The 24,205-nt window shown below is 44.1% G+C and overlaps 1 protein-coding gene across 5 annotated transcripts in view; it reads right to left on the bottom strand.

Moving 5' to 3' along the window:
- akap6 (A kinase (PRKA) anchor protein 6) overlaps positions 1 to 24,205 on the bottom strand; it is a 527,594-nt gene that overhangs the window by 427,930 nt on the left and 75,459 nt on the right. For all 5 annotated transcript variants that reach the window (XM_041214722.1, XM_041214723.1, XM_041214726.1 and 2 more), the window contains exon 2: positions 5,892 to 6,143. In XM_041214722.1, the coding sequence (XP_041070656.1) occupies positions 5,892 to 6,143 (252 nt within the window). The remainder of the gene's footprint in view (positions 1 to 5,891; positions 6,144 to 24,205) is intronic.

Here is a 24,205-nt window from a genome sequence, read left to right as displayed (position 1 = left end):
TCAAAGGAAAGGGCCATTTCAGACATCTGGGATGGAGGTGGCAGCCCTGGCATGAGGTGGTAGCATTTATTTGGCAGTTTAGCTGAAGGAGCATTGGATTAAGGAGTCCCTGGTGTCCCTGCCACCCTGGCGGTTACCGAGGCCTGGCTCCACACCCTCAGCATTCTCCTCACTGTGCTCCTCTTCTGACTCACTGCTGGATTTATCCTCTGTGGCCTGTGGAATTGCATCAAGATCCTCCACCTCCAGTGGGTTGCCCTTTGCCAGAGTCAGATTGTGGAGAGTGCAACATGCAACCACGATCAGTAACACCCAGTCTGGGGGTATTGCAGTGCTCCCCCTGAATGGTCCAGGTACTGGAAGTGCATCTTGAGAAGAGCTATGGTCCTCTCTAACACCACCCTTGTGGATGCATGACTATTATTGCAATGCTTCTCTCTGGTATTGACTGGTATTGTAACGCTGCTCACCCCTTTTTATTTTGCCCGTAGATGAGGTTTTTGAAAATGTCGACTGGCTGCCTGCCTGTTTTTCCCATGTGATGATTGTGAAATCACACAGGCAATGAAAAATTGTCGTAAATTGGATTGTTAATGGCCTTAAGTGGCCTCTGAATTAATGGCAGATGTGGCTCCGGCACCCGCTCACGCCCGCTGAGCAAAATACCGCATGAGTGCTTGATGACGTCAGGATGCTCACCTGACGTCATTATGCACTATTTTATGTCCAGTTGGGTCGGGCACACTCCCGCCTGTGGGATATAAAGTCCTGCCCAGTGATTAGTGTGTAGAATGGGCTCCTGGGTACAGCAGTAAAGACAATAATCCTGGAATCATTTATGAAACAGTTGGAAGCTGCATAGACTTCCTCATTTGTAACTATCTCGTGATCTTATGATTCATGCCTATGTTGAGTCAGTAGACCAGGCCCACAATTGAGACACTATGACTGGCACCAGTACTCTTGGGGCAGGACTTTTAGGTCAGTGTGCGGGCACAGTCGGCGGGCCCAGGAACAGCCGGGGAACAGACCACTGCCCGCGATCGGCCCCCAACTGCGATTTCATGCTGGCTGGCCAATTAATGACCAGCCAGCGTGACACGTGTGCTGCGCTGCCGGGGTGGGAGCGGGAGGAGGGTGGGTGCTGATGTAAGCGCGGGCGCAGGTGAGCACTGAATGAAAGCTCCCTGAAGGCAGACAGCGGCCTCAGGGAATGGAAGATTTCAAAATAATTAAATAAAGCTTTTAAAACCTGAAAAAAAATGTCCACACATCAGAAATTCTGCCCAGACATTTTTTTAAATTTAATAACGGGAACCTCGACAAAAACAGAATTACCTGGAAAAACTCAGCAGGTCTAGCAGCATCGGCGGAGAAGAAAAGAGTTGAAGTTTCAAGTCCTCATGACCCTTCAACAGAACTAGGTGAATCCAAGGAAAGGGGTGAAATATAAGCTGGTTTAAGGTGTGTGTGTGTGTGTCGGGGCAGGGGGGGGGTGGTGTTGGGTGGGGGGAGAGAAGTGGAGGGGGCTGGTGTGGTTGTAGGGACAAGCAAGCAATGATAGAAGCAGATCATCAAAAGATGTCACAGACAAAAGAACAAAAGAACACAGAGGTGTTGAAGTTGGCGATATTATCTAAACCAATGTGCTAATTAAGAATGGATGGGAGGGCACTCAAGGTATAGCTCTAGTGGGGGTAGGGGGAGCATAAAAGATTTTAAAATATTTAAAAATAGTGGAAATAGGTGGGAAAAGAAAAATCTATATAAATTATTGGAAAAAACAAAAGGAAGGGGGAAGAAACAGAAAGAGGGTGGGGATGGAGGAGGGAGTTCAAGACCTAAAGTTGTTGAATTCAATATTCAGTCTGGAAGGCTGTAAAGTGCCTAGTCAGAAGATGAGGTGCTGTTCCTCCAGTTTGCGTTGGGCTTCACTGGAACAATGAAGCAAGCCAAGGACAGACATGTGGGCAAGAGAGCAGGGTGGCATGTTAAAATGGCAAGTGACAGGGAGGTTTGGGTCATTCTTGCGGACAGACCGCAGGTGTTCTGCAAAGCAGTCGCCCAGTTTACGTTTGGTCTCTCCAATGTAGAGGAGACCGCATTGGGAGCAACGAATACAGTAGACTAAGTTGGGGGAAATGCAAGTGAAATGCTGCTTCACTTGAAAGGAGTGTTTGGGCCCTTGGATGGTGAGGAGAGAGGAAGTGAAGGGGCAGGTGTTACATCTTTTGCGTGGGCATGGGGAGGTGCCATAGTTGGGGATTGAGGAGTAGGGGGTGATGGAGGAGTGGACCAGGATGTCCCGGAGGGAACAGTGCCTACAGAATGCCGACGGGCGGGGTGAAGGGAAGATGTGTTTGGGTGGTGGCATCATGCTGGAGTTGGTGGAAATGGCGGAGGATGATCCTTTGAATGTGGAGGCTGGTGGGGTGATAAGTGAGGACAAGGGGGACCCTATCATGTTTCTGGGAGGGAGGAGAAGGCATGAGGGCAGATGCGCAGGAGATGGGCCGGACACGGTTGAGGGCCCTGTCAACGACCATGGGTGGAACACCTCGGTTAAGGAAGAAGGAGGACATGTCAGAGGAACTGTTTTTGAAGGTAGCATCATTGGAACAGATGTGACGGAGGCGAAGAAACTGAGAGAATGGGATGGAGTCCTTACAGGAAGCGGGGTGTGAGGAGCTGTAGTCGAGGTAGCTGTGGGAGTCAGTAGGCTTGTAATGGATATTGGTGGACAGTCTATCACCAGAGATTGAGACAGAGAGGTCAAGGAAGGGTAGGGAAGTGTCAGAGATGGACCACATGAAAATGATGGAGGGGTGGAGATTGGAAGCAAAATTAATAAATTTTTCCAAGTCCCGACGAGAGCATGAAGCAGCACTGAAGTAATCATCGATGTACCGGAGAAAGAGTTGTGGAAGGGGGCCGGAGTAGGACTGGAACAAGGAACGTTCCACATACCCCATAAAGAGACAGGCATAGCTGGGGCCCATGCGGGTACCCATAGCCACACCTTTTATTTGGAGGAAGTGAGAGGAGTTGAAGGAGAAATTGTTCAGTGTGAGAACAAGTTTAGCCAGACGGAGGAGAGTAGTGGTGGATGGGGATTGTTCGGGCCTCTGTTCGAGGAAGAAGCTAAGGGCCCTCAGACCATCCTGGTGGGGGATGGAAGTGTAGAGGGATTGGACTTCCATGGTGAAGAGGAAGCGGTTGGGGCCAGGGAACTGGAAATTGTTGATGTGACGTAAGGTGTCAGAGGAATCACGGATGTAGGTGGGAAGGGACTGGACAAGGGGAGAGAGAAGGGAGTCAAGACAACGAGAAATGAGTTCTGTGGGGCAGGAGCAAGCTGACTTGATCTGTCTACCGGGAGCTTGTTCTTGGATCAAAAATGCAAAGTCCGCCTGGCAGATTTGCCGGTCCGCCAACCATGAAAAATCGGAGACAATTGGAACTTTAACAACTTTAATTGTCTTCTTAATTGTTGGAGGGTGCGCTTCTGACACTCGTGCGCGCCTGCCAGCCGAAATATCGTGTGAGTGCGGGATGACATTGGGCAAGCACAATTATTCATGTGGTGTTGAATCTAATTGCAAACTATGAAGTTATTAATTTGCAGGTGAGCAAAATCTAGAATTCCTTTCCTTTTAGTTACATGCTTTTCAGGATTCCTTAAAAAGTTTTGTGTAAATTGTTTCCAATCACTTATCTGATTTATGTATGTGCTTAACACATTTAATTAATTTCACTTCATATTTGATATACACATTTGTGATGAGCAGCAGTTCTTTAACATGAGCCATTCCACTATTCTGCAAGACTTGGCAAAGAGAGGTGATGAAAGTGGAGGAACACACTGCAGTATTAATAATCATGGTGGTTGACATTTTTTACTTTTGGTTTTTTAGGTTTATTTAAGACAACTATGAAGAGTGGATTGATTTTTTTTTCTTCATGATACTTTATCTTAAGTTCTGTTATCATCATCAAAAAATCAATATGGCTAAGTTAATTTAATCATTATATATTATTTAGCTGAAACAATATAAACAAATGTTAAAGGAATGGGTTTGATCGGCCCATTAGCTTTGATCACTTAGAGAAGGGCACATCAAGGACAGCCAACAAGGCTTCTGAAAAGCTTAGTCTTACTAAGCTAGTTGCAGTTTTTTGAAGTCACCAAGCTAGTGGAGTGAGGAAGACCTGGTCAACATTGGCTTCCTAGATTTTCAAAAAGCTTTTGACAGAGTACCACTTAAGCGACTTCCCTCAGGTATTATTAGCAATCCACTGCACTGAATTGCGAACTGGCTGAAAGCCCAAAGGCAGAAAGGTTGTAATAAGTGTTTGGATCTAACTGCAGCCCCGTTAGATCTGCAGCGATTGGCTCTTTGCTCATTTATGCCTCACACAAATTTACAGCTCTTGCATTGCATCTTATGCATAGCCATACCCAAGTAGAATGTATTTTCAAGATACAACATCAATTGAAAGTCTTTGCGTCTTGATGAACTGGCACCTTAACTCATTTTAATGGAACCAAATCACACAATGCATGGTCATTCAGTAATACCCAGGTGGGCATGAGACTTGTGAATGTTTGTCACTATGCATCCACTCCTTCAACTTCTAGCATCTCAACGCTACCTGTACAACAAAATAGCATAAGATGGTATATTGAAGATACAATCCATTTCCTAGTGAAATGTGTCTCTGGTGATGGGTGAGATGCCTGAGTAGATTTTAGGGGTCTTATGGACCCACATATTTAGGCAATGATGGCACAGGACAGCCCACCTGATGCATAGGCTGCCTCTATGCTTCTGTTTAGATACACCTTCTTGCCTTTCAACTCCCTAAGGACAAAAGGAGTTCCTTAGAGAATGCCTATCTTCCAAGTTTAGAGTGTAAAAAGTGAAAGTTAAATGCCCAGCAGCATTTGGAGATGGAAAAGGAAAGAAACAAAAAAAAAATCAAACAATAAAGCTGGATTGACAAAAAAAGTAATATAAAGCTAACTAAGCTAACTAGGTGAAAGTAACTCACAAAAGAAAACTGTGACTCCCTTAAGAAAATTCACTGTAAAGATCCAGGAAGTAGGGTTCAAAGCCCACCTGATTTTATTTTGTTCAAATGAAGAGTCATGGGGGAAAATTTGTTAAGACCCATTTTTGGGCACAGCTGCACCAGTCCAATTAAGGCAGGCAGAATGCAAACTTCATCTTGGTTCCTCATTTAAATGATTTCAGCATGCTGCTGACTGGCTCAACATGGGGTCTAGCAGCGTAAGTACTAGGACGTGTCTCAGCTAGCCTACACCTCTTAAAGGCAGCCTGCCCTTCTTAAAGGGGAGTAGTATTCATTGTACAGAAGGTTGGAAAGAAGCTAAAGCACAGAAAATGGAGCAGCAGATTAAAGAGGGCTTGCAGATTTCTGATACGGCACTGGAGGCCTTCAGTAAGGAAATGGAACGTAGAAGAGATTGAGATGTAAGTTTGTTCAGGGAAAATGATTCATATGTTACTTAAAGATTGGCTGTCTTCTTGCTTGAAGAGGAAAACATCTAAACAGATAAATATAATTTCCAACCCAATGCCATGACAAATAAGTAACACAATGACATTTACATGATGCATTGACTTATTATGATGAGGATTAAGTCACCACATCCATCAAACTTTTTCTTAGTTGTCCCTTTTTAACTAGCTCTCTGTCAAATATGGTCATTATGCCCATATTCCATTGATCCTAAATAAGTACCCTTCACAATAAAACTGTGTGTTAAAACAACTCCAAGGAGAATTACGTAACTTAAATCTCCTCCTCTGTAAAGATGTTCTAATCAAGTTAATACTGGTGCAGAATAAGAGCTTGCAATTTCTTACCTCTTTTCTGTCTTCACCAAAAGCCTGAAGAATATCAGTCTGCCTTGTGTAGTTTCCGTTTGAATCCTGAAGACCCTGTAGGATTCTCTCACGAAGCACAAGAACTGATACACGTAGCTGGTGCCACAAAAGTTGAACTGTATGGATGTCCACTAGGATATTGACTGAGTAGGAGAGAAGCTTCAGTGAAATTTCTGTCTCTAACAGGGCATGGATCAGCTCCACATGATCTGAAATATCCTCACAAATATCCTGCAGGGAAAGAAAAAAGATAACTTACAGCATCACTCACATCACCAATAGCTGGATCATTTTCTCATGCACCTTTCTCTTCAGGATACACTTCTGTGATTACTGTGAGGAAAAGGCGGTCATTGATCTTTTGGAGAGTTTGCAGCTAGACTGAGTGCAGGGGTTTTTACATTTCTGCAGTGTCCTTGCCCCTGATGATTGAATCTCACAAAATTAATTGGTGTTGCAGGTATAATTTTGCATTTTTCATGGATCTCCTAATCTTCTGTTGGAATTTTAACCTTTTTTGGCCTTGTAAATATTCTTCATTGTTTTAACATGTCAGATGGCTTGGCATGACACTTGCATAGTAGAGCAACTCAGCGTTTGTTCCCATGTCTGCATCTCAGAATTTTTAAAAAATAAATTTAAGGGACACTTAAATTATCTTGAGATTTTGTATTTCAGGGTTCAAAAAATGGAGAACCAGTTTTCCGTGCATGCATGAAAGACTATGGGCAGAATTTTCAGGCCCCCCCGCAAGCTACTATATTGAAGTTAAATAGCATTGTTTCAGTTTTATTATCTTTTAAAAAAAACTTTTTTTGCTGTAAGCAGATGCAGATGATGATGTGAACCACTTTACTGGACAACTTGATTTACAAAAACTGGTAGAATTAATGATTTTCAGGTGACGAAATACATGAAAATCTAAGAGCTTCCAGGTGTACAGCTTAAACAAGATTGATCAATTTTTCACAATTACACAAGAACAGAGAACTTAAATTGTAATCAATTTGAGCGTTTTTAAATGAAAAATGTCCAACACTGAGATCACCGGACAGGAAGGTTTTCCATTACAGATACAATAACATTAACAAGCTAAGTACCTTGCACTTCAGATTCATAGCTTTGTAAAATGCATTTTCCACCATCTTTGCCAGAGTTCCATGTTGATGTTTAGCATGAACTTATTTCCACCAAACCCAAAGAATTTAATGTAACTCCTCAAAACAGCAACAATCTTCCTTAAAAAAAGGTCCAGTGTAACCCACTTTCAGAGCAACCATTTCATGCATCTTAAATGTAGTAGCTGCATCCTTCCACTTACACTGCTAAAAAAAACATTTTCTCCCTTGGTGTCCCATTACCTCAGGGCAGACTTATAATTGGCCTTGATAATTCAAACTTTAATTCAAGGCAAATTATTGTGTCTTACAGGAATACAGCAATGGAAATTCCTTTCATTCTTCAAATTATATTTTCAATCCAATTTTCCTCCTTACTGCTACTCTCCTGACTATGGTTCACTGGTTCCCAATAACTATCATCTGGTTTCACCTGGAAACTTAGATAGCTAACTCCACATTCCAGGTATTTTATTTTACAAAAATATACTTTATTCATAAAATATCTAAAAGAGCATTACAAAACATTTCAAAATAGTCATTACAAAAAGTGCAATGATATTCAAATTCTCTGCACAGATCATGTTGCATTCTGGGGTGTTTCAATATAATTGTGATACATGTAAGATTTACTGTATACATTCAACGTGATTCATAGAGCGTGAGGGGTTCTATGGCTGAAAAACTTTCTCCATTGCACCTTTGAGGCAGCTGCCCCAAGCTTTAGTGCATCTCTCAACATGTAGTCCTGGAACTTGAAATGTGCCAGTCTGCAACACTTGGCCGTGGACAACTCTTTGCACTGGAAGACCAGCAGGTTTCAGGCAGATCAAAGGGTGTCTTTCACTGAGTTGATGATCCTCCAGCTGCAGTTGATGTTTTTCTCAGTGTGCATCCCTGGGGACAGCCCATAGCGCACAGAATCCTGTGTCACAGAACTACTCAGGATGAACTTTGACAAAAGCCACTGCATCACACTCCAGACCTACTTTGCAAAGGCACTTTCCAGAAGGAGATGAACAACAGACTTTTGCCCACCACGGGTGTGAGACTCTGGGCATGTAGGAAGGATCTGACAGGGAGGGCATTTCTCACCACCAGCTAAGCTACCTCTTAGTGCTTGTTTGAAAGTTCTGGCAATGAGGCATTCTGCCAAATTACTTTGGTAGTGTGTTCAGGGGACCATTGGATAGGATTCACCATTTCCTTTTCCTGCAGTGTCTCTAGAATGTTACATGCTGACCACCGTCTGATGGACTTGTGGTCAAAAGTGTTTCTCTGCATAAACTTTTCCATGAGGAATAGGTGGTTTGGTGCAGTCCAACTACTTGCAGCATTCCATGGCAATGTAGTTAGACCCATCCTTCGAAACACCAGTGGGGGAACAGGTAGGACCTCATCACGTAGTGACATTTGGTGTTTAGGTACCAAGGGTCTACGCAGAGCTTGATGCAGCCATACATCAGGATGAGGGCAATATTGGACATGTTTTTCCCCCTTTATCTAGAGGTTTGTACACTGTGTGCCTGTGAATACAGTCCACTTTCAACCTCCAAATAAAGCGGAAGGTGGTTTGGGAGATTGACAGTGCAGAAGTGAGGGATGGGCCAGACCTGTGTCATGTACAGCAACACCAAGAATGCCTCACATCTGATGACCAGGTTCTTACCCACAATGAAGAGGAAGCTTCGTTCCCACATGCCCAGTTTTTTTTTAACCATTGCTACCTGCTCCTTCCAGTTTCTAGTGCATGCCCTGGTCCCTCTGAACCATAACCCCAGCACCTTCAGGCAGCCTGACCTGACAGTGAAATGGACAAAGGGTCAGTCAGCCCAGTTCCTGAATAACATGGCTTTGCCCTTACCATGATTTACCTTGGATCCCGAGGCCAGTTCAAACTGGTCACAGATACTCATCAGTCTGCAGATCGAGAACGGATCCCAGCAGATGACAATGTCATCCATGCACAGGAAAGCTTTGACCTGAGCGTCTCCACTGCCTGGGATCATCACTCCTCTTAAGCCTAAATCATTCCTGATGGTTTCAGCAAAAGGTTCAATGCCATGCACAAATAGACTAAGGAGAGAGGGCAGTCCTGCCTGGCTCCAGGGCCTGAATTTTCAGCTCAGGGGGAGGCGTGATTGGCGGACCAAGGAGTGATTGGGAAACGGACCGCTGACCACATCAGCCCCCGACCGCGATTTCACGCTCGCTGGCCAATTAATGGCCAGCCAGTGTGAAGCACGCACTGAAAAGCTCTTGTGCTGGGGTATTGTGGTGGGGTAAGGAGGAGGGCAGGTGATGACATCAACGTGGGCGCGGGCGATGCTGGCAGAAAGCTCCCTGAAGGCGGAGAGCTGCCTCAGGGAGCTGAAGGCCCGAAACCCAGGAAATAAAGTCTTTAAAATCAGGAAAAAAATGTCCAAGCATCGCAATCAGGCACCAGAACATATAGATGATAAAAATGCTGCCCACAGATTTCTATTTTTATTTTATTTAATAACAGAAACTTCATCATGCCCTTGGATGTAGTTTCTTGAAAAATGTAAATGATGCCTGGCCAATTCGCCCATCTGCCAACTGTAAGGTTGGAAGGGCTACATAAAATGACAGACAATTGCCCTCTTAACTGTCAGTGGGCACACACAAAAGCTGGATGTGTGCCCGCCGATCGAATTATCGCACCAGCGTGGGAAGACATCAGAAGGCTCACCCAACATCATCTCGTGCGATTTCATGCCCGATTGGGCTGGGTGTGTACCAGCCTGATCAGCATAAAATTCAGCCCCAGATTTAATTGGAAAGCGTTCTGATTCCCTCCCATTGATTGAAACTGCGCTACTGATGTTTGTGTAGAGCAGCTGCGGATTCCCACCTCAAATCCCATTTTGGAGATCACATCCATTATGTAGGTGCTATTCTGACAAAGGCCTTCTTCTGCTGGTCTAGGCTGATGAGGCAGCTATCCACACCCCTGTCCCCAACATAGGCAATCGTATCCCCAAGTAGCACAAGACTGTCAGAGATCTTCCTGTTGAGTACAACACAGGTCTGGTCAGGGTGGATCACCAACTCCAGAGCATACTTGACCTGATTGGCAATGACCTTGGACAGAATTTTATAGTTCACATTCAACAGTGAAATGGGTCGCCAATTTCTAATTTCTTCCCTTTCCCTCTTTCACTTGTAGATGAGGGTGATGATGCCTTTCCTCATGTATTCTGACATGCTGCTGGCCAGAAGCATACTCTAGCAGGTCTGGGCTAAACCAGTCCCACCAGACGAATTCAACTCAGCCAGTAAGCCATCGCTTCTGGGAGTTTTACTTTTCTCAAAGGACGCGAGGGCCTTACTCAGCTCATCCAGAGTTAGCAGTTTGCCTAGACTCCCCTGCATACCGTCATCTAAGACCTCCATGATAGAGGAAAGGAAGAACTGGGAGACCGTGCTGCCTCTGGGCTTCACATCATACAAGCTGGCATAAAAGGATTTGTTGATACTCAAAATGTCAGACTGCAATGACTTTACTGAGCCACCTTCTTCCTTCAGGCTGTTGATCACAGAACTCTCGGCATCTTTTGGAAGAAAAAATGCAAGCACGTCTCATCCTGCTCCGTGGAGCGGACTCTGGACCGGAAGTGATCTTGGAGGCCTCCAAGGCAAAGAGCGAGGCTTGCTGGCTGTTCATCTCTTGGAGATTCTCCTTGACATTCACCCCCCGTTGACTGCAGCTGGAGCAGGTTCTGCATGTTTTCCTGGAGTTGGAGCACTTCTTCTGTTCCTCTCTAGCCTTCTGAATACCTTTGAGGATAAAAAAACCTCTTGATGTTCACCTTGACCACTTCCCAACAGTGCATCAAAGAGGGGTTTCACTGTTCTCCAACCTTTGTAATCCCTTTTGAGTTCCTTAATGTTTTATAGGGTCAATAGTTTCATGTTCAGCTTCCATATCCCTTTGTCTTCCTGTAAGTGATGGTCAACCAATAGACCATAAGACCATAGGACATAGAAGCAGAAGTAGGCCGTCTGGCCCATCAAGTATGCTCTGCCGTTCAATGAGACCATGGCTGATCTGATAATCCTCAACTCCATTTCCCTGCCCTTTCCCAATAGCCCCTGATTCCCTTACTGATTAAAAATCTGTCTATCTCAGCCTTGAATATACTTAACAACCCAGCCTCTGCAGCCCTCTGCGGTAAAGAATTCCACAGACTAACCACCCCATGAAAGAAGAAATTCTTCCTAATCTCTGTTTTAAATGGGTGTCCCCTTACTCTGAGATTATGCCCTCTCGTCCTAGACTCTCCCACAAGGGGAAACAACCTCTCAGCATCTACCCTGTCAAGCCCCCTAAGAATCTTATATGTTTCAATAAAGTTGCCTCCCATTCTTCTAAACTCCAATGAGTACAGGCCCGGCCTACTCAACCTCTCCTCATAAGAAAATCCCAGCCTTCCTGTCCTGGATCAACCTAGTGAACCTTCTCTGAACTGCCTCCAACACCAGTATGTCTTTCCTTAGATAAGGGGACCAAAACTGTTCACAGTATTATAGGTGTGGTCTAACTACTGCCTTGTATATATTTAGCAAGACTTCCCCATTTTTATATTCCATTCCCTTTGAAATAAAGGCCAACTTTCCATTTGCCTTACCTATTACCTGCTGAACTTGTATGTTAGCTTTTTGTGATTCATGCATGAGGACCCCCAAATCCCTCTGTGCTGCAGCTTTCTTCAGTCTTTCTCCATTTAAGTAATATTCAGTTTCTCTATTCTTTCTACCAAAGTGTATAAGCTCACATTTTCCCACATTATATTCCATCTGCCACATTTTTGCCCACTCACTTGCCTGTCTATATCCCCCTGTAGACTCTTTGTGTCATCCTCACCACTTGCCTTCCCACCTATTTTTGTGTCATCCGCAAACTTGGCGCAAGTACATTCACTTTCCTCATCCGAGTAATTAATATATGTTGTAAATAATTGTTGCCGCAGCACTGATCCATGTGGCACTCCACTAGTTATAGGTTGCCATCCTGAAAATGCTCCCCATATCCCAACTCTCTGCCTTCAATTAGTTAGCCAGTCCTCTACCAATGCTAATATACTATCCCCAACATCATAGGCTCTTATGTTATTAAGTAGCCTTATGTGTAGTACCATATCGAACGCCTTTTGGAAATCCAAATATATTACATCTACTGATTCCCCTTTATCTATCCTGCTTGTTACCTCCTCAAAAAATTCTAATAAATTTGTCAGACGTGATCTCCCCTTCATGAGGCTCTGTTGACTCTGTTTGATTATATTATGCATTTCTAAATGCTCTGCTATTACATCCTTTATAATACACTCTCCAATTTCAGATGTTAAACTAACTGGCTTATAATTAAATGTTTTTTGTCTCCCTCCCATTTTGAGTAAGGGTGTTACATTGGCAGTTTTCCAATCCTCTGGGACTTTTCCAGAATCTAAGGATTCTTGAAAGATTACTACCAGTGCATCCACTATCTCTGCAGCTGTTTCCTTTAATATCCTAGGATGCAACCTATCAGGTCCAGGTGACTTATTGGCCTTTAGCCCCATTAGTTTCCTAGTACTTTTTCTCCAGTGATAGTTATTGTATTTATTTCCTCCTGCCGTTTTGCCCCATGATTATTTAGTACTTTTGGAATGCCATTAGTGTCTTCGACCATGAAGACTGATGCAAAGTATTTATTCAACTCGTCTGCCATTTCCTGGTTCCCCATTATTATTTCCTCAGCTTCATTCTCGAAGAGGCCTATATTGACTTTGGCCACTCTCTTCCTTTTTTATATATTTAAAGAAGCTCTTACTGTCCGTTTTTATATTGTTTGCTAGTTTACCCTCAAAGTTTATTTTCTCTCTTTTTGTCATCTTTTGTTGATTTTTAAAACTTTCCCAATCCTCTGGCTTACCATTAATCTTTGCCACATTGTATGTTTTTTCTTTCACTTTGATACTATTCTTAACTTCCTTGGTTAACCATGGTTGGCTTATCCCTTTCCTACAATCCTTCTTCCTCACTGGGAGATATCTTTGTTGCAAGTCTGAACTATTTTCTTAAATGCCTGCCATTGTTTATCAACTGTATTTTCTGCTAAACTCCTTTCCCAGTCCACTCCAGCCAACTCTGCCCTCATTCCTCTGTAATTACTCTTATTTAAATTTAGTACAGTTGTTTCCAAACTAAGTTTTTCACTCTCAAACTGAATGCTAAATTCCACCATGTTATCGTCACTGTTTCCTCGGGGATCTTCTTCTCTAAGATCATTTATTAAACCTGCCTCATTACATATTACCAGATCCAAGATAGCCTGATCCCTGGTTGGATCCACAGCATATTGTTATAGGGAACAGTCCTGAATACACTCTATGAATTCTTGCTCGTGTCTACCTCTGCCAATTTGATTTTCCCAATCTACATGAAGATTAAAGTCCCCTATGATTAATATGCTGCCTTTTTTACATGTCTTTATTATCTCCTGATTTATTCTCTATCCTACATCATAGCTACTGTGAAGGGGCCTATAGACTACTCCCACCTGTCTTCTTCCCCTTGTTATTTCCTACCTCCACCCATATGGATTCCATGTCTTCCGATCCAAGGTCATTGCTTGCTATCGTACTTATTCCATCTCATATTAACAAAGCTACCCCACCACCCTTTCCTTCCTGCCTGTCCTTTCGAAAAGTCACATACCCTTGAATATTTAGTTCGCAGCTTTGATCTCCTTGTAACCATGTCTCTGTAATAGCCATGAGATCATACCCATTTAAATCTATTTATGCTGTTAATTCATTTATTTTGTTCTGAATACTACTTGCATTTAAATGAAGAGCCATTAATTTTGCCTTCTTACCATTTTTTCCCCCTTTTTGCTGCTTTCTTTCATGTTTGTACACTCTGTTCCTTCCTGCCACACTCTGGGTATCATTACCTAAGTAGCTGCCCAGCAATGCCGCCAAATCCTTGTGTTTTTTAAGCCTACTTATTCCCTCTCCAGGATCCTCCCCCCTCTATTTAGTTTAAAGCCCTCTCTACAACCCTAGCTACTCGATTCACCAGGACACTGGTCCCAGCATAGTTCAAGTGAAGCCCATCCCACCGGAACAACTCCCTTCTACTCCAGTACTGATGCCAGTGTCCCATGAACTGAAACCCATTCCTCCCACACCAACATTTGAGCAACACATTTAACTCCTTAACTTTATTTACCCAATGCCAGTTTGCCTGTGGTTCAGGTAGTAATCACGAGATTATTACCTTAGAGGTTCTGCTTTGTAGTTTAGCTCCTAACTGTTCAAATTCTTTCAGCAGAACCTCCTTTCTAGTCCTATCAATGTCGTTGGTATCAATATGGAAGTTGACAACTGGATCCCTCCCCTCCCATTCCAAGTTCCTCTCCTACCCTGAGGAGATGTGCTTAACACTGGCAACACAGCCTTAGGGACTCTTGCTCATGGCTGCAGAGAACAGTAATTATAGTGTCTACTTATTGTTACCCCCTAATTATATTGTCCCCTACCATTACTACATTCCTATTTCCTCCCCCCACTTGAATGGCTCCCTGGTGCCGTGGTCAGTTCACTCATCCTCCTTGCAGTCCTCAGTCTTGTCCACACAGCTTGCAAAAACCTCATAACTGCTCGATAATTGCAGGGAGTGAGGCTCCTTGAATGCTACCCCCTGGGTCCCCATAATAGCCTCACCTGCAGTCACAACCACCTATCTCTGATCACAGACTCCTGGAGCAAAGTATCTGATGTGGCGCAATGCCTGCAGCTCAGACTCCAGCTCCTTAACTCAGATCCGAAGTTCCTCGAGCTGCAAACTCTTACTATAGATGTGTTTGCTCTGGATCACCTTGCTGTCCAGCAGCTCCCACATGCTGCCGCAGCAACATATCACTCGTCCTGCTATCGTTATCTTATTTAATTTAATTTATTAATTAATTACTCTAGTATCCATGCTCTTTACACTTTATTGAAATTAATTATTTACACCAGTATCGATCTTATACTTAACAAGCTATTTTTACGAAAGAGAAAATAAAGACTAGAGATCTAAACACTAACTATAGACCTTAATTTTAATCTAAAGTCTAGAAGTACTCACCAATCCAACTCACCAATCAGCTGCTCTCCACACTCTTTTTAATGAAGCCTCCTCACCCTTTGTTTTAAATGAAGTCCACATGCTCACCACTCTCTGTTTTAAAATCCACACACTCACCAGCTCTCTGTTTTAAATAAAGTCCACACGCTCACTCACTGTCTGTTTTAAATGAAGCCCACGCTCACCTGCTCTTTGTTTAAATAAAGTCCACACGCTCACCCGCTCTTTGTTTTAAATGAAGTCCACGCTCACCCACTCTCAATAGGAGGCAGTGGTTAGAGAACAACACTGGCTTGACGTCGGTGGATCTGACTGTGAATGCACGGAACACGAACAGGAAGTCTATCCTGCAATGGAAGGACCTGTCTGGCCATGACCAGGTGCATTTACGCTGTGCTCCATCTGCAGGGTTGCTGAAGATGTTGGGCAGCTTGGTATCTTTTACTGTTTCCATCAGGTGTCTGGACATGGCGTTCAGTCTGCTGTTGACCCTGTTGAATCATAGAGCCGCATTGATGATGCAGTTGAAGCCACTGCCTAGAATGACCGACCTGGAAGTTGCCAGCAGCATTGGGAGCTAAAGGATGGCCAGCCACTCACTGTTCTGAGCCGGGGCATACACGTTATTGAACCAGAGCGTAGCATAACCCTGAACTCAGGTGCGTCCACTATATTGGATGTGACCATTTGGAAAAACCATCTTAAGTTTCCTATGAACTGAGCCCTGCATCTTTTATTCTCTGCCATATTTAAGTTAATGTCACTATGTCTAGTGTAGGAAGTAGAGGAAAAAGAAATTGCATTTACATAGCATCTTCCATGATCTCAAAGCATCCCAAAATAATTCACAGCCAATGAAGTATGTTTGAAGTGTAGGCACTTGTTGTAATGTAGGAAAATGTTGCAACCATTTTGTGCACAGTAAGGTCCCACAGACAGAAATGTGATAAATGAAGAGGTAATTTGTTTTATTTTAGTGATTATGATTGAGAGATAAAGGTTGGCTTGGAAACCAAAAGAACTCCCTGATCTCCTTTGAGTATTGCCATGAAATCTTTTACATCTACCTGAGAGGGCAAATGGAGCCTTGGTCTAATGTATCGGCCAAAAAAAAAAGGCACCTACATCTGCTCAGTCCCTCAATGCTGCAATGAAGCCTCAGCCTGGACTATATGTTCAAAGCTCAGGAATAGGGCTTGCAGACAAGCTTTCTGACTCAAACACTTACAGTTTCTAACAAAGCATTGCCCAAGCCGTTTCTAATTAACAAAAAAATAAAAAAAAGAGGCATTGCTTATTATTACTGAGAGCAGGCCAGTTTACACTGCTCAGCAAGGCTAGCAAAGTTTAAAGTCATAAAACTCATACATCCAACAAATCCAAATGCACAATCCTCTATCCACAAAGTGAAAATATCCAACACTATTTACATTTATTTTTCTAAAAGTCTTCAACAAAATGTTTTGGCTCTTACCCAACAATTTTTACCTTTTGCTGATCTACTGCAGAAAGCTGAGAGTTGGTTATTAGTAATACAGTGTTGCACTAGCAACCATTTCCCAGGTTACCCAAGCTCATAAATACTCACATTCATCACTTTAGCAACAGAGTTTGTTCAGCTCAACCGTGTTGCAGTGGTTTTTAATACATCAATCGTAAGCTGTAAACTCACTTTAAAAAGACAGTGTATGCCTATTGCCAACTGGATTAAGACTATGGAAACTCGACTCTGAACCTTCCAAAGTACCGACAAGTTGTTGCTCTGACAGAAACGCGGAGTTCTCCGCCCTCACACTTGGCTCCTTGTGCATATCAATATCAAAGCAAGTAGCAAAGCAGCAAAAGAAATACAATCATAAAGTACTAGATAAATGTCAGCATCATTTGTCTTATGTTTAGAAAATTGTTAAATTGTGAATGTTATGAACCATGTTTAACACTGCAATCCTGTAATAGAGAGAGCTGGGCTCCAAGCACAACAATTTAATGTCTGGAAATAGTTAAATATATTAAACTATTGTTTCTTTTACAAACATTTTAGAACAAAGAGCTCACAAAACATAGTACAAGATGATCTCAACATACTTTGCTTTAGAGATAAGAAATGTTCCACTCAAAATAATATAGAAACACATACACACTCATCTATGTATACATTTTATTTTTTGTCACAAACATATTCTACTGAATTCTACTGACTGAGTCTTTCCATAAGTAAACCTCATGCAATAGATAATTCAATTAGTTTGTCTCACTTCACCTCTTTATTATTTAAAGTCCTTCAGTGCTAAAGTGGCAAATTTAACCCTGAAAATTGCAATGTTAAGCATTCATAGAAACACTCTTGTAACAACTTTCTCTCTTCAATATTGTTTGCTGCTAACCAACTAACTTCATTTGATGAGCAAGGACCATGCAGCTCTTTATAATTATAACTAACCCTATTTGTGCTCTGCACTTAAACATTTTTGCACTTGAAAATTAAATAATAGTTGTGATTGATCTAACAGTAATTTCCAATTGAAATGGTTCTAAGTACCTTTTCTTCACAGTAAAAGTTGGCCACATTTTATTCCTGAATTTGCAGCTTTTGAATGAATTTTGTCAGAGTTTCTGTCTTTCATTTTTGTAAAAAAAAATATCAATGATCTGGAGCTCCAGTTACACCATCATCCCCTGCTCCGCACAACTGCCTGCTTCACTGGGGTAATAATGGCAGTTGAATTCACAAACACACAGCTGTTGCAGAGCATCAAACGGACTATGTGCAGTCAGGACACAGCTAAACAGGCATACCCAAAATGACTGAAATAGATCAGCATGGTTTGATAAAGTACACATCAAAATGTGCTCAATGTTTGCTCGAGCCTTGCTGTGGTGGAGATGCCATATGATACAAGGAAATAATACATTATTAAAATAAATTAAAATATGGAGGAAAATAGCAACCAATGGATTGTTTGCCCTATAATTATCTGATCAGCAGCTCCTTTAGCTCTTTGACTTTGGAAGCAGAAAGTTTTCTATTAGGCAGGTTAAATGTACAGCAGTCATGTATCTACACTTGCATTCCATGATCACAGATAACATCACACATATCTGGAAACTGGTTTAAATTGAATTCAATGGATAAGTGAAAAAATACCTTTGTATTTTTATTAAAGATTACAAACCAAGTTAAGTTCTAGGAATCTTGAATATCTTGTTTGTATTGCATTCCTTTTTATAAATTCATTGTACAAACATTGTGCTTTCAATTCAACAATATTTTATAGGAAAACAAAAACAGAATTACCTGGAAAAACTCAGCAGGTCTGGCAGCATCGACGGAGAAGAAAAGAGTTGACGTTTCGAGTCCTCATGACCTTTCAACAGAACTGAGGGTTCTGCTGAAGGGTCATGAGGACTCGAAACATCAACTCTTTTCTTCTCCACTGATGCTGCCAGACCTGCTGAGTTTTTCCAGGTAATTCTGTTTTTGTTTTGGATTTCCAGCATCCGCAGTTTTTTGTTTTTATATAATATTTTATAGGCCTGAGCTGAAAGCTGGAAAATTGAAAGTTACTAAAACTGTGTGGCATTGCACTGCATGGACTATATTAAATATGACCAGCAATATATTGGCCACACTTAGGCTGGAATTTTCTGCCCTCATTGGTGCAAAAATCAGTTTTACATCATTGTGAAACCACTTGCAATTGTCTGCTCCACCCATCAATGACCTTTCAGACTGTCCAACCTAATTCAATGCATTTGCATCCCTTCATCTTGCCTGGTCACCTGAATCAACCCCCTATGTCAAATGTACTGCCCATGTCGGCAGGAAAACACCAGCCCAGAACACGTCTAGACAAGTGTGACATGTCAGGATTTACAATTAGGGCCTTTGTTCACATTGTGGACATCTGAAGAGTGGAAGATGCTGGAGCCCTACAGCTACTGGACCCTGGAAGAATACGTGCATCGCATGCTGGGTGGATTCTCATGGGCATGGCTCTGCCATGAAGCAGCTCACGGGAGGTGGGAGGTTTCCGTTGATGTCTCAGGTCTGCTTTAGGACATCACGATCTTGGCTATCTCTTGATCGGCGAGGTTGGGGGCAGAAAGGAAGGTCCAGCTGTGAGTGGAAGAGGAAGGTGTACCGGGGGAGGGTGTGAGGCGGGAGGAGGGAAATGAAGGCGTTGGTGCGGGGTGAGGTTGGAAGGGGGGGAAAGGAGTGTGGGGGAGGAGGGCATAACGGGGGCAAATGCAGCAACTAGGGAGGTAGGTGTAAGAGGGGAAGAAGGAGTTTGGAGGGGTTAAGGAGTCCTGGGGAAGGAAGGGGTCCCAGGGGAGAAAGGAGTAAGGGTGGAGGAGGGAATAAGTGGGAGGATGACCTGGTGAATGTGCAAGGGAGGGGTATTTGGAGTCAATGACTGCTTCCTGGTGAACAAACTGAGGATGGGCATGGTAGGAGGGAATGGTGAGTATGAAAAGTGGTAGAGTGAGCTGGAAAAGTGGGAGGCTAAGAGTGCGATGGTAGCTGTAGAAGGAATAGTGAAGGTGGTTGGTGGGGACTTGGAGGCGAACATGGACCCTGGGGTTAGGAAGGAGGAGGTCAGGAGGTCAATGTGGATAGGGACGGGATTCTCAGGAAGATAGGAATGCACACATTCCTGGATATCCTGGAAAGAAAAGGGTTCTGGTTGGTAAGTGACTGTGGGGAGGTGGAAGGTGATGCCGGTAGGGGGGATCAACAATGAAGGGAGGAAGGACATGGGTGAAGGGGGGAGGGAAAAGGATGGGGCAGCTGAGCAGAAACTTGACAACTACCATTTTTCTCAAATCAAAAGTGAGCGGAGCCTCGTGTTGGACAGGCACAGGTGCTGCGTGGGAGTGCGGTCAGTGGGTGGGTGGAGATGCAGGTCAGCTCAGATGGACAACTGAAAGAGAACCCCAGCAGGCAGCATTGAAAATGCTCAGGACATTGAGATGAATGTGATGGATGAAGGCTCCACATACATAGGAGAATGGTTGCATGAGGCTCCAAAAGGCCCAACACACACACACACACACACACACACACACACACACACACACTTCTCCCTCCAGAATCACTCGTAGTCAGCTTGTGTGTAGCTGAACTGCTAGTGGGGGGAGGGGGAGATGCAGGGAGAGGACTCGCAAAGCCTGTAAATGAAGCTGAAAGACACCATTACATATTATTCAGTGAAAGTGAATATATTTTCAAGTGACAAAATGTGTTCACCCATGCAACAACTTTCGATTAGAATTTCTTAACTTTTCTAGGCCTACCACTTCTTCTAGGTGCTGCTCTGAGATCTGCAGGAGAGGGGTGGAGAAAGCCTGTCTAATGGTTGGCCCTGTTGCCTCTGATAACTTCGGCCTGCATCCTTTGGAGAGCCGAAGCCTTGAGGCCCCTGGCTTGTTTTGGCTGTCCTCCTCTGGGCCAGCTGCTCCCTCTGTGATGACAGAGAATGAGGTTCAGGGGGTCACAAAGGGGACTCGGAGGGAGAGGACTGGCTTTGAGATTCCTGAGTGGATGGTCCAGGGGTGTCCAGCTGCCATGCCTCCTCGCTTTGGGTGCCGAGGGCCCTGGCCTGATTCCTTGAGGGGAAGGAGTACCTGGAGGGATGCTGAGATGCCCCATTTCCCTCTTGCATTGCCACTGCAGGAACCCACCCGTGGCTACCGTGATGGAGTGCAGGTCTGTGCGCATATCCACATTCTACTGAACCTGGGTCTCTATGGCGTCCGCCATCCTCCCCATGGTGACCTCCATACGTGCACATGTGGGCACCACTTCATTAGAGAGCTGACTCATATGCCACTCTGTTGAGGGCTTCCAGCAGCCTTGTGTGGTGTCCCCCCGCATTCTGCTTACTCTCCAGGATGAGTTGGAAGGCCAAAACTAGAAGCTTGTCATTTGACTCGGTTCTTACAGGTTGCCTCTTCTCCAGCAGTCCTTCAAGTGGTAGGAGTTTGGTTGAACCTGCCTTCTTCTGTTGTGGACAAGTGTCCATGCGGTGCTCACCAGATTGTGAACACAATCCTACTCCTGATCTAGGTCCTACAAAGGTGCGTGCCTTTGTGCTGGAGGAGGGTATGGGTAAGCGCTGTGACGGGTCTTCCAGCTGCTTATTTCCAGCTCTTCAATGGAGGAAGTGTCCTCTTGGCTGGAGGCAAGGACATAGATGGAGCTGAAGGACTGGCTGGCTGAGGGTGTCGGTCGCTTGGCAGAGCTCCCTGTGAACCAAAGTAGAGGTTAATAGTGCATGGCAGAAGAGTCTAAAGCAGGAGAGAGAGCACTCACAGTTGTGTTGAGAGAGGGATGATGTGATGCAGTGTCTTCATGTGGGTATTTACCGCCGACCTCACCATCAGTGTAGGCATGGTCCACGTCCTCACCAGTCTGCATGATTGCACGCTCCTCAAAGTGAGTGAGGATTCTAACATGGGCCACTCTACCCCTGGTCTGGGATTTCTCCCTGCTTATGTGAGCAGGCTTCTCTTGCATGAAAACAGATGGAGAGAGTGTGAGCAGGACACATGACATTGCATGGAATATTTGTGTGGTGAGTGGAGTTATGGACAGGATGAGGATGTGAGCTCCAGAGGATATGAGCCTGATGGAGATTTGAGGGTGTGTGCAAGAGTTAGTGGTGTTGTCCCTTGAGGTATGAGATCCCTGTGGATGTGTGATGGTTTGTGAGTGTGAGAGTTGAGAGTGATGAGGTGATTGACTTACCCTGGCGGAACGAATGAGAGCATTCATCCTCTTTCTGCACTGGCTGGCTGACCTCCTCTGTGTTCCGTTGGCTCTGACCGCTGCTGCCACTGCTTCCCAGGCCAGATTGATGACTCTGGTGGCCCTCCTATGGCTAGAGCAGAGATAGAGGACATCGCATGTCCAGCAGACACCCCAAAGAGGCGTCACTAAATTTGTGGGCTGCCGTCTTCTTTGCTTTTGGGGCCATCTGTTGTCTGGAGCAGTCCTGGTCTGAAGACATGGGGCAGGATTTTTAACTTGTCAGGCGGGCATGGCGGACAGCCCTAGGCGCAATCACGAAACCGGCCGCCGGCAGTGATTGGGCCCTGACTGTGATTTCCTGCTGGCTGGCCAGTTAATAGCCAGCCAGCGTGAATCTCGCGCTGGGAGCCTCAGTGCTGCCTGGGTTGTGGAGTGGGGGTGGGGGGTTGTGGTGGCAGGGAGGAGGGCGAGCATGAATGTTTGCGCATGCAGGCACTGAAAGCTCCCTGACAGCACAGAGCTGCCTCAGGGAGCTGAAGATTTTTAAAATATAAATAAAGACTTTAAAAATGTTAAAAACATGTCCCCTCATGTGACTCTGTCACATAAGCAAAGACATGTCATAAATGAGATTTCAACATTTTAATTTTATTTTTAATTCCGGTTGGAAATCTCATCCCACCCGAGGATGAGGTTTCATAAAAAATCCAAAGGCCACTTGGCCTTTTCACCCACTGGCCAACTGAACAGTTGGATGGGCAGCGAAAAATCAGATTTAATTAATTGATTACAGGTCTTAATAGGCCTCTTAATTGTCGGTGGGCGTGCTGCTGCCTCCCGCATGCGCCTGCTGAGTGACATATCGCAAGAGTACGAGATGACATCAGGATTCTATCTCTCTCCCTGGTCACCTTCTGAGGCTGAACCAGGCCCTTTGCAACCATGACGTCCTATTTGACCCTGAGTTTTCAATGCCATCTTCTTTTCAGCTCAGTAATATCGGCCATTTCTGCACCTGTCCAGGTCATCTGCAGCTGAAACCCTCACTCATGCCTTTGTTATCTCTATTTTTCCATTGCTTTCCAGGCCAACCTCCCACCTTGCCCCCTCCATAGGCTTCAGCTCCTGCAAAATACTGCTGCCTGTATCATAACTTGCAACAAGTCCCATTCATCCTTCGCGCCAGTGCTTGCTTTTCTACATTGGCTCAGGGCCTTGCAAAGCATCAATTTTAAAAATCTCAGGCACAAATCAGTAGTGTGCATATCTGGAAGCTACAAGTGTCTTTAGAGATACAAAATGGTGTCCACTGTGCATACGCACATTTCTGATGCGCATTGTGCCAGATGCCTTATTGGTAAGGGTAATAGCTGTACACAGCTGAGCAACAATCCAAAGCAGGCAAAGTAGGAAGATCATGCAGTAAATCTGTGTGCAATGTGTAATGCTTTTTGATGCTGCTCAATGAGAGCTCAACACTCCTGCTAATGTATTCTGTTAACCTTGAATAGCTGCATACAAGCTCAGCAGCAGGAAATAGGCTACACCAGTGCTATTTAAAAGGGTCATCAACTACTTTCAGGTTAGTTATTGATTGATTTCTATTGGTTTTTGTTACAATTGTAAAAGTGTTTGGTTCTTTCTAGAATTCTTCAAAGTTGCCAAAGTCTACAGGGCAGGTGTTGGAGGACTTTGTCCGGGATTCATGGCTTCTGCACGAATCATTCCTCCCAAATATGGGTGCATTAGAAGCCATTCTCCTTGGAATACAACATGACTTGGAGAATGAACAGAGGTTATGCAGAGGAGGACAAGCTGCTAAAAGTGAGAGGAGGAGGGGCAGGAGGCTATATCCATCCAGGATATTGAGGGAGAAATTCTCCTACCTGAACCGCAGTGAGGAATCGTGTGTGAGATGTTTTTGCCTAAGGCGTGTTTCCTAATTTTACACTTGAAAAATCTGGTCTAATTTTTGAACTATGACCCCTTATTCAGGACTCCCCAACCAGTAACAACAATTTCTGTCTATCTACGTTGTCTGTTCCCATTAATGTCTTGAAAACTTCAATCAAATCATGGCATAGCCTTCTAAATTTCAAGGAATGCAGCCCAATTTATTTCATCTCTCCTCCTAGCTTTGGAGTCCAGGTATCATTCTGGTAAATCTATGCTGCATTATTTGCAAGGCCAATATATCCTTTCTAAAATGCGGTGCACAAAAATGCTCACAGTACTCTGGGTATGGTCTAAACAGGGCTTTCTGCAGCTAAAGAATGACTTTTAAC

This window comes from Carcharodon carcharias, chromosome 20, assembly GCF_017639515.1.
Source record: "Carcharodon carcharias isolate sCarCar2 chromosome 20, sCarCar2.pri, whole genome shotgun sequence".
Lineage (NCBI taxonomy): Eukaryota > Metazoa > Chordata > Chondrichthyes > Lamniformes > Lamnidae > Carcharodon > Carcharodon carcharias.
This window is presented reverse-complemented; position numbering and strand designations above follow the sequence as displayed.